The sequence below is a fragment of the Catharus ustulatus genome, chromosome 24 (assembly GCF_009819885.2).
Source record: "Catharus ustulatus isolate bCatUst1 chromosome 24, bCatUst1.pri.v2, whole genome shotgun sequence".
NCBI lineage: Eukaryota > Metazoa > Chordata > Aves > Passeriformes > Turdidae > Catharus > Catharus ustulatus.
This window is the reverse complement of record NC_046244.1, coordinates 5,588,631-5,599,532: the sequence shown is the minus strand read 5'-3', so window position 1 is coordinate 5,599,532 and position 10,902 is coordinate 5,588,631. Positions and strand designations below refer to the sequence as shown.

Sequence of the window (10,902 nt, the reverse complement as noted above, 5' to 3'; positions counted from 1 at the left end):
TGCCCTCACAGATATCTGGCAAAGGAGGAAAAGTTATGTGCCCTCTGAGTATGAAGAACATGACTGTAAATGGGTGGTTTTATAATAATATCCTGAAGAATGATCTTAGCTCTTCAGCTGAAAATTCCTCTCACTGCTTGTTGGTGGGACTGTTTCCTTCCCTTTGCAGCAGTGCAGGAGTCAGAGGTATCTCTCTTTTTGGGTAATACATTAAAACCTGATTTGAGACTGACCCAACAGTGGTTCTTGCCCTTAAGAGAGAAGTAGAAGCCTGGCTGTTAGTAGAAAGAGTAGGATTTGCTGATAAAAGCTGATAAAAGCTGACTCTTCATACTCTGTGTTTTCCTTTGAGTGTCATGAACAGCACGGAGATGTTCTGATGTTAATGAGGAGAAAAGGGATCAAACAACTGCTCCTGTGCAGGAAGTTGGTGCTGAACCCAAAGAAACCAGGCCTGAATTAGACATTGTTTGAACTGTGACAGACAATGGGGATGGTTAAAAAACCAAGCACAACCCCTTTTTTCCCCCCTAAATTGTCATGAAGAGAAAAGCAGCTCGAAAATGAAAAGGAGGATTTGCAAAGGAGTTAATGAAATAGCCCAGTGGCATCTTGTGAAGCATCAAAGTCTGCAATAGCTGAGTGATCAAGGCACTGGGAGTGGTGTCAGGGGCTGGAAAGCTCTTCCCTTTTACATCCCCTTCAGGAGCACTGGGCTGTGTGGAATGCCTGGACTTTTCTTCTTTCCCCATGGACAGTTGACACTTGGTATGCATTAATTATTCCACTATTGCTTGTTGGTGGGAAAAACTGTTTTTTTTTTTTTTTTTTAATCTCCTCCATTTTAAACGTTCTGCATAATACACAACGCAGTTTCCGAATGCATTTTTGTACAGATTTTTCAGTTTTTAGGAGAAAAGAAGATATTGCTGGGAAAATAAATTGTTCACAGCAAGAACCGTGTAGCTTTTAGTTAAAAAAGTTAATATCTTCTGTGTCAACTGTGTCTAAAAATAAAGTTTTTACTAAAGAAAACACATTCTCTCTGTGAAAGAACTTTCCTGGTACCTGCAGAAGGGAAAACCCTGAGTTATGTGGCTGCTGGCTTTACCTTAAGGAAAAGGATTAGTCTGGAAGAGCATCCCTGTGGATGTGCAGCATCAACCAGTATCAGCAATCTACCAACTAAAAATGACTTTTTTTTGCAGGGTTTGATGTCTGCACCAACTGTGGCTGGATAGAGTCTGAAAATTGCTCCTGTTGGATGTGAGTTTTGGTCTTTCAGGAGCTGGAGCAGGATTTGTCACCAGGTGGCAGCATGGGAGAGGGAAAGGCTGCGGATTCCTCCCGGGAAACATCAGGATCTTCCTTCTTTTCCTAAATATGTAACAAAGCTTCTCTGAGGCTTCATTGACTACGAGTCTAAAGTGCAGCAAAACACCTCTGGGTGCAGAACTGCCCACAGGGAAGAAGCATTTTGTCATTGTGGAAAGGTAACTCAGTGGTCAGCAGGAGTTCAGAGCCATTTCCTGGGGATTTGGAGCTCGTCTCTTATCTCCAGTGCGTGGGCACAGCACCAGGATCACGGGGCTGTAAGGAGAGGTTGGAGCTTGTGCACTTGGCACTGACACAAACTGGCAGCTGGGAAGTGTTCTGCAGGTGGGAGATGGGATAAACTCACATGAAAAAATAGAGTAACTTCCATGGGCTGTGATGGTTACTTGGAATTAACCCTCCCAGGCACAATTTAATTATCCCTTTCTTTAATAGTTGCATGTGCCAGAACCTTTAATGGCCCATCTCCAGGGCTCAGTGATTCTGTAGAGTCACACTGCCTTGCTGTCAAGTGATTCCTGTGCTAGAAAGAAAAGCATTAGCTGGAATAATACTCAAAACTCACTATTTAATGTTGGAAGTTTAAAAATTTCTCATTATAGTAGGATGCTTACCAAAGAAAACCCCCCATACCTCTCCATAGGGAAATCCTTGCTGAATTTACCACCATGATATTTTTTTAATTTTAAATTTTATTAAAAATTAATACATGTTACATTTTCAAGTGTAAATACTGAAAAATAGCCTATGGCAAAATAAAAAGGCACAGGATTAAAACCAGCTTAATTGTTTCCATGGATACATGTCTGCTATTTGGCAAAAGGTATTTTATACACTTTCTACAAGAATAAGCATCATTTTAAATATATCTCTGAAGGGTGGGACCCTGTAATTTAACCATAAAGACAGAATTTGTACTCTTAAAATGTGATAATTGTAGTGATGCCTCACCTGAAGGGGATTCTTTGGAGCAGAGGAACTCAAGTGCAGGAGGAGAGTGCGACAGGCGTCTTTACATAGAGCTCACCGTGTGACATGTCACGACAAATAGCAATCCATGACAACAAAGCAGTGATCAAAGTGCAGGGGGCACAGACAGCACGAGAGTTTACACCAGCTTTAACCTGATCTGGGGAAGAATGCACCAGAAACAGAACCAGAACACTGGAAACAGAGCAGTGGAACATCTCAGACAGCATCGCTGAGCTCCAGAAAGAGGAGCCGATATATTAAAATTATTATTCCTTTCTGAAAAATAGATTCGTGGCGGCTTGTTGGTTTTGTTTTCGTGTAAGAATTAGTCCTTGTAACCCTGATGCAGTGTCCTAGTAACAGTCAGGATGTCATTGGAAACAGTCGTCGTGCCTGGGAGCACAGCGTGGGCTCTGGCACAGCCCCGGGATCCATCCCTGGCATCCCCGGGATCCCTGTGTGCTCCCCAGGGGCACTGGGAGAGCTCAGTGCTTCCTTGGCTCACTGCAGCAGCTGCCCTGCAGCCCTGGCTGTGGCTGAGCACAGAACACCGGGCACATCCCTGCCACCAGCTGTTTGTGGTGTCACCAGAGCGTCCCATCCTGGGTTACCACACCCGGCACTTCCCCGCGGGGTGCATGGCCGTGCCCTTCTTACAGTGGAACACCTCGGAGAAGGCTTCAAAGTTCTGCAACGAGCCCATCACCCTAAACAAAGAGAAGGGACTCATTCACATGGAAATTGCTGTTCTGGGGAGCAGAAAGTGGGTTAGAGCTTCAGAAATAGATTGCAGTTCAAAATATGGGATGCTTTAGGAAATATAGGTAATATGAGCAATGGAATGCCAGAGCAGAGTGGGTTTGGTCCTGCTCCATCCTCTATGGATTGGCAAATTCACCAGGTCAAATATAAGTACCTGCTCTCCAGCAGGGTCCTACAAGCCATGGGAGAAAATCTGGAAATCATTCAGGAGTTATCTTGTGTGTTATCAGAGCCTCCTTCTGTGCTGTCATGGTGCAAGGTTGAATGCAGTGAGTTGTGAGTTAGTAAATGAGTAAAACCCACCTGTACTTCAGAGGGCTGTGAACATCTGTCTTTATGGACTGGCTGGCATATTCTGGTCTGTAGGAACCACACCAAACCTGGGCAGGGAGATTCATCATTAGTGGGTCAGCATTAAAGGGAATTCATGTGGGAACCCTCTCAGTGGCTTTGCTAAGAACCACCCCAGTGTGCTATGATATCATTGGGGTATGTGTTATAGAGAGGCAGAATAGATGCAATTATTTACTAATTAGTTTTTGTTTTATCAAGGTCTTGGATCAAGATCTGGTGCTCTGGGACAGATCTATCTGCCCTTGATTTCCCCCAAGGTGTTTCCTCCAGCAAAGTCCAAGGGCCTGGGGCACAACCCTGTGTGTTCTCACCTGGGCAAAGTTGAGGAAGAAAAGCTGTTTGTGGGACAGGTTCAGCCCAGGCAGCTTTGGCTCCTTCCCTTCCCGTTCCAGCCACTTCAAGTAGGCCTGGAAATGATCACAGATCAATTCAGAGGAGCAGCAGCAGGTGGATTTTGAATGTTGTTTTGGGAGGAGGGGTTTTAGTCACCACATGCATTAACCAACATGTTTAATTCTGTATTTGTATAAATTTTCTCTCTCTAATACAAACAGTGCAGAGAATTTTATGAAAAATCTGTCAGCACAAGCACTGCTGACTTCATGGACTCTTTCTACAGGAATTTGTATCTGGAAATAAAGTGTTAAATCTCCTCTGCTTCTCTATAGTGATGATTTTTCTGTCTTCAGGTAACTGCTCATTAAATAGCAGATAACAACCTTGCTCAATGTTAAATCCATTACCTGTTATTGTTACACATTAATTGGCCAATTTGCTTTTTTTAGATATATTGACATGATGGAGACAAGTTAATGTGCCCTCACGCTGGTTAATTCCCAACATTCTGTTTCTGCAGCTTCTCAGGTGCTGAGAGAGTCCCAAAGCATGAAACAAAAGGGAGAGCTGAGGGTAAAAAGAGATCCAGCACCACAGAACATCCATGGATTCCTTGTGCAGGCAGTTTGTGTCACCCCACACTGCTCCTCCACGTCTGTGATGGCTTTTAGAACAATCCTAATGAAGTAATTAATTGGAATGGTGTCCCTTAGGGCTGGAATTTAGATTTCTGAAAATTCAGGATGTTCTGTAAACACCCTTATCACCATACTCAAGACACCAAAGATAAAAGGTTTTACTGTGACATCTGTCAGGGTTCTCTGTAGGGAGGAACATTCCCTGCTCACACCTGAGCTCACCTTTGGGCTGCTCCTGGCTGCAAGAATGGCAGCAAGCCATGGGCACATGAGCTTCCAGGTGTACAACTGAGGCTTTAGCTTTTGGAATATGCTAATAACACATTAATTGTCAATTTTTTTAGCACAGAATAAGTCCCCCCATTGCTGGATGTCTGATATGTTTGGGGTGTTTGAGGATTACCTTATAAGCCTGTCGGACTCCTCCGTTATCTGCAATATTTTCTCCTAATGTGCTTATGCCACTGACCTGTAAAAATAATCATTTATTTACTCTATTGCCAGTAAAAATCAGCAACTCTAAGAACCACAGGTCAGTCATACAACAGCCTAGAGCAAAGGGAAGCAGTGACTTTGTGCTGGGATAAGAAAGGAGAGAATAAAAGTAAAGATTGGAAGAGAACACTCACAAATATAACACAGAACTTGGTCTGCAGCTGGACAGAACATCACTGCACACAGACCCTGGGCTTTCTGGGCCACCAATATCCCCAGTTTATCACAACCCTTTTGCCTTGCTCCCAGAACTGTAGTATCTGAGCTTTGTGCTGATGCCCCATAGGGATCCCCTGTTAAAGTAATTTTTGTACAAACCCAGAGCTGTGCCCGTGGTTGTTACTCACATTCTGACCCCCAGCCAGCTCCCAGGTGTAGTTCCCATACTGGTGCACCATGCACAGGGACTGCTCCTTGAAATGCAGCGCTGAGAAGTTGCTCCACCAGTCCAGCATGTTCCCATCTTTGTCAAAATTCCTACCTGCAGGAAAACCCAGGGATAAAAGGAAAGTTTGGAGGGAGATTTTGAAGCCACCACTCTTCCAGTGTAGCACCTGGGATGTTGGAGCTGCACCCCCTTCCTCTTTCCTCCTTGAATTTACATGCTCAGAAATATTTTGGGCACAGTCTATTCTCTTTGTCACAAGGGAATGGAATTGTGCTCTCATTATTCTCTGATTTCCTGTTCAGGCAGCAGCCCTGACTTCAGCCACAGCTCCAAGGCCTGGTTTTATTTCCAAATGGATTTTGCAGATACTGTGTACAAAACAGAACCTTCCCTCACCTCTGAGGTGTCTGAGGTGCTGGTCTCTGTGGCCACATGACAAAACTCAGGTTTATAGAGAATTAAAAGCTGGAATTGCAGTTCTGGAGTTTGTGTTCTTGGCTCTCTGGATAGAACAAGGCTTTTCTTTGCTCTAGAATTCAGTTTCTGAGGCTGTGTTGTGTGTTTATGTGACATCTGCACAAACTTACTGAGCATTAAAAAAACAGCCTGAAGAAAACCCATGTGGAAGAAACTCCTGACTTGTAGAGTCAGAAGTGAGCTTTTCCCCCAAATTCTTTTACATGCATTTGAGAAAGTTTAAAAAGTCAATTTATTTAAGCATTTGTGTTGAAAAACAAAGTCTCCTGGAATTTCAAGACACTACTGACATTTGTTTTATGCCAAAAATGTTCACAGGTTTCACTGTATTCAGGAGCCCATAGATCTGCTTGCTTTGTGCTTCTGAAACGATGCTGTAAAAACAACATTTTTTCCCCTGAGAATTGTCATTGCCTCAATTTGATTTTAACATTTGCAGGAAACATTCCCTACAAAACCTTCCACAGAGTGTTCCCAGTGTGCTCCTATTGCTGAGCTAGATGTGACTGTGCAGGGATCTTCAGTCCCCAAGCACTTTAATTCCTGCCTTGCCACGAGTTTTAGCTGAAATAATAACATTTTTTTAGTCATCTCCTCACCATTGTCATCGAACCCGTGAGTGATCTCATGCCCAATCACCATCCCAATCCCTCCAAAGTTCAGGGCCTGGGGCTGGTGTTTGCTGAAGAAGGGGGGCTGGAGAATCCCAGCAGGAAAAACTGCAAAGACAGAGAGGAAAAAAAAGGAAATACTGTAAGGTGGCTTTGTTTCTGCATCCTTGGCAGACTGATTGTTTGCTTGGTGTAAGGGGCAGGAAGGAACAGAAAATATAAAATGATTAGAAACAAGCTCATGCCTCATGTGAAATTGTTTCTCTCTTGATAAATGGAAAATGACAAGTTAATAAAGGTTTAATTTAGCACATCTGCAGCTACAATATCTCCCTATTTGAGACCCATGCAACATTTACATTAAGCTTAGCCTGATTTGGTCCATAATGTTTGCTGCAGTGAGTCAAGAACAGAATGCTCAGGAGCTGTCCTTTGGAGACAGCAGTTTGTGTGTCAGAACCATTTTACAGGGGAGCTGATGGAGGTTTTATTGCTTTATTTGGGTTAAGGAGAGGTTAGAAATCATCATTTACACTTGGAGTGTAAAACATGCACAGGAGTGATTCCTACAGACCACCAGTGGTACTCAGAGGGGGGCAATATGAGATCTGTTCTGCCTTATGTGCTGGTAAAAAACCTTATCCCAAACCATGGGATTTGCTTTTCACCCCTTCTACACAAGCTGAAAAGCATAAATGCTTCTAGAGGAATTCAGATTGGCAGTAATTCACTCTAATTAGGTATTTTCTATAAAAGGAGATACTGAAATTATACTGCAAGTACTTAATTCGGAGACAAAACCCTTTTGGCTACAAAGGTTTTATCCATGTAATTTTGTGGAGAAATGCATAAGCCAGGCTGCAGTGAGACAGAGCAGTGTGGAAAATTGTTTTCTCAAGCTAGAGACATGAAGAAACAGGATTTAACTGACATACACCTTATTGTGGGTGGTTGTGCTTGGATTTTTACATAGATATATTAATCTCCAAGTTGCATAAATGAGTTACTTTTGTGTGATTTATAAGGACAAAGTTGGAGAGGAACCAGGTGGCTTCAGGACTCGAGTTCCCTGCCTGGAAAACTGATTCCAATCTGTGTAAAACCACTGGGGATAAACTGGGAGCTGGGGTTGGCCACCAGTAAAGGCCCCAGGAGAGCCCTGCTGTGGCTGTGGCTGAAGGTCCTGATGGAAGTGCACAAAGGAAAACAGATTCTGGGTGAGGTCAGAGGGCTAAATTATCAGCAATTTGGATGTTTCTGCTTTTAGCAGTTACAGAAGTTTTCTGTTGTGACTGTTGGTGGATTGGGCTGTTTCCACTCCTGGCCTTTGCCCTGGGAGCAGGATGCAGTTACTGTCTGGCCCAAACCCCAGGGATTTGTCCTTCTGCGGTATCAGTAATTGAGTAGCAGATCTTCCTGGCAGTCTGGGAGTTTGAATAAGCACTTCTGGAGGGAATTATCTATTATCTTGGTGTGCTCAGAATTCAGCAGAGACCCAGCAGTTCCAACCTGAGCTCCTGCATGAGGTCCGAGCTCAGGGAGCACAGGGAGCCAGGCAGGCTCTGAAGATCTCCAAGGAAGGGCAGCCCAGCAGCTCTGCAGAGCTCACACAGCTGATGCTCTGGGGGCAGAGGCAGTTTCTGCAGCCTGGGGTGGCTCTCAGCTCACACAGCTGATGTTCTGGGGGCAGAGGCAGTTTCTGCAGCCTGGGGTGGCTCTCAGCTCACACAGCTGATGCTCTGGGGGCAGAGGCAGTTTCTGCAGCCTGGGGTGGCTCTCAGCTCACACAGCTGATGCTCTGGGGGCAGAGGCAGTTTCTGCAGCCTGGGGTGGCTCTCAGCTCACACAGCTGATGCTCTGGGGGCAGAGGCAGTTTCTGCAGCCTGGGGTGGCTCTCAGCAGTGTAATTCCAGTGCCACATGCACAAGGCAAACTGGAGAGCTGCCCCATGTGCTGTCAGACTGTAGGAACAGGAGCAGCCCTGGAACATCCTCTGGGTGCTGGCACTGGTCCTGTCCCAGGCTTTCAAACCCAAGGCTGTTCAGTGACAGGGTAAAAATGAGGGGGAGCTGAATATTCATCAACGAAATGCTTAAACTGAACAGCCTGGCAGCCCTGCCCAGAATTCCTGGATGGGCACAGACAGGTTTGCCTCTGGATGCAGACCTGCACTGCAGTGTGGATAAAATGAGCTGGTTAAAAGTGTTCAAACCTACCTATCTGGTTCCTGTTGGGGGAATAGAATGCATTGACCACTGCAGCTCCAATTATCCATCTAAAAATAAATGTTGCACACAGTTAGTCATGATGGTTTTTTTTCTCCCCCCAGACATTTTTTGAAATTTAATTCTGGTTAAAAAATGCAAGGAAAGGATTGTAAGGATATAATCCTTTCAGGGATTTTTAATTTATATATGTATATACATACATACAAATATAGATATCTACATATATATATATATGTATGCACACATATGTACATATATCTAATATATATATCTCATATATATATATAATATCAGGAATGTATATATGGATATATAAAGAAATTTCCTTGTTAGGAGAAGGAAGAACTTTGTAAGAAGAAGGAAAATCCTCATAAGGAGACTGCATAAGGGAAGGATTAATGTAGAAAAAAAGAGTACATTGATCCCAGTTATAAAGGATTCCTGATACCAGAAAATACCTGGTAGCTTCTTTATGGGCAGCTTTCATCCCAAACACACAGTATTCAAGGGGAAAAGCATTTTTCATTTTACCTTAGAATTAATTAGAATTTAATTCCTTCATTATGTCAGTCACAGGCATTCCCAGGTACCCACACCATGAGTAAAACACCCCCACCATTAACCCAGAATTCAGGTTGTGTCTGTGACTCTGTCTGGAAACTCACATATCTTGGTCAACTCTCTCTCGAAGCTTTTTCAGGCTCTTTTGGGCTCCAGCTTGCAGGTTTTCCAGGATGTTTTCAAAGTAGTTGTGTTCACTGAAGTTTAACTACACAAACAAGTACATTGGTCAGCTGAGCAGGAAGAGGAACTCGTCATCCCACTGAATGTCCTCTAAAGAATGTTTTGGTTGCATGGTTTCACTGAATGGTTGGTTCTTTGCACCAATTATTTATTAATATGTTCATTTTAATGTCCTTGGAAAGGGCAGTTGCACAGGTACAAATATTCCAGTGGCAAAAAAGCAAATGCAGGTGTTTATTTTGAGGTGTTTAGTGAGATATGCACAAAACACTTACATTGGCATATTCCAGGTCCAGTTTCTCATTCTGATCTTCCAAAATATAATCTGGGTAGCCAATCTGTTCTTTGATTGCCATTGCCTGGAAGAAAAGAGTTGAATGTTTCCTCTTAATTCTGGTTAATTCTGAGTTGTTGTTGGGTTGTTTTCACTAAAGTTTCAATGCAAAGAATAGTTGAATGTTTGGGGATTTTTCTTGCCTTTGGAAGGGTGTTGATGGTCCTGAGGTCAATTAAAAGTTGGAAATGTTTTTTTCTGGGGGGGGAATTGCATTGTATCCAGTTGGCATTTTTATTGATGTGGGCTAACAAAGGATTGAAAGGAAAGGACAATGTAACAGGATAATAATGTCCTTTTTTCCTCTTGTTTGTGAGAAACTGGAAATGGTAATACTACAAAATTCCAAATATTTCATGTTCATAGCTCCTAGTTATCTCTGACCTTCTCACGAGCTTTCTCCTTGGACGCCTCATCCATCCACTGTAACTCATCCAAAGTCTCCACGAACACTTCACGGATCTTCTCTATTAAATCCCGGACCTGAAAGAGATCCAGGGAGACACTCATCATCCACATGCCCTATTCCCAAGCACAGCTGAGGAAAAGCTTCCTGCTGGAAGGCGATGTCCCCAGATTCTGTGCTCTAAACCATGGTACTGAGCATCTAAAAGAACATCACAAAGGAGCTCTCGCACTTTCTGGACTAGTGGATAATTCTCCCAAACAAAAATTAGGGAGCTCACACCAGAGGGAACGGGCACTGTGGGCATGGTGGATGTACAGTAGTATGAAGGGTAAACTACATACCATCCTCTTGCTCTCACCAGCAAAAGTCTCCCGGACATACATGGCTCCCACCGCGTTCTCCATGTTGTTGTTGACGTAACTCACGCACTCCCTCCAGCGCGCCTCCTCCAGCGTGGTGCCGTACAGGGCCTGCAGCAGAGCCCAGCGTCAACCCTGTGTCTTGGGTTACAATACAGGGTGTGATAAAAGGTATCTGTTCTGTCACCATCTGTTGAGGGTGGGGGCAGTGATCCTGATCTCTGTGGGAGATATTCTGCTAATGGGCCATCCATTGAAACCAGGCAGGGCATTGTTCTTTATCTTTTCACAACCCATCCTTCCTCCAGCCAGTCATTTTCTGCTCATGGCCATTGAGTCCCACTGTGGCACTGATAAATTACTGCATCCCATTGGGAGTTGCTCCAGCCAGGGGGAAGAGCCCAACATTTCTTACCAAGATAAAAACAGAGGTTTTGGGACACTAAGGGAGCCCCTTTCT

The 10,902-nt window shown here is 43.9% G+C and overlaps 1 protein-coding gene across 2 annotated transcripts in view; it reads right to left on the bottom strand.

The window, feature by feature from the left end:
- Nucleotides 1-2,056: 2,056 nt before the first annotated feature.
- Nucleotides 2,057-10,902, bottom strand: part of MMEL1 (membrane metalloendopeptidase like 1) — a 32,085-nt gene continuing 23,239 nt past the window's right edge. For both annotated transcript variants that reach the window (XM_033079838.1, XM_033079836.2), the window contains exons 13-23: nucleotides 10,425-10,553; nucleotides 10,059-10,157; nucleotides 9,616-9,699; nucleotides 9,262-9,365; nucleotides 8,585-8,643; nucleotides 6,357-6,476; nucleotides 5,240-5,373; nucleotides 4,801-4,866; nucleotides 3,735-3,830; nucleotides 3,373-3,449; nucleotides 2,057-3,014 (exon numbers count right to left, since the gene is read on the bottom strand). In XM_033079838.1, the coding sequence (XP_032935729.1) occupies nucleotides 2,915-3,014; nucleotides 3,373-3,449; nucleotides 3,735-3,830; nucleotides 4,801-4,866; nucleotides 5,240-5,373; nucleotides 6,357-6,476; nucleotides 8,585-8,643; nucleotides 9,262-9,365; nucleotides 9,616-9,699; nucleotides 10,059-10,157; nucleotides 10,425-10,553 (1,068 nt within the window). In that variant the 3' untranslated portion in view covers nucleotides 2,057-2,914. The remainder of the gene's footprint in view (nucleotides 3,015-3,372; nucleotides 3,450-3,734; nucleotides 3,831-4,800; nucleotides 4,867-5,239; nucleotides 5,374-6,356; nucleotides 6,477-8,584; nucleotides 8,644-9,261; nucleotides 9,366-9,615; nucleotides 9,700-10,058; nucleotides 10,158-10,424; nucleotides 10,554-10,902) is intronic.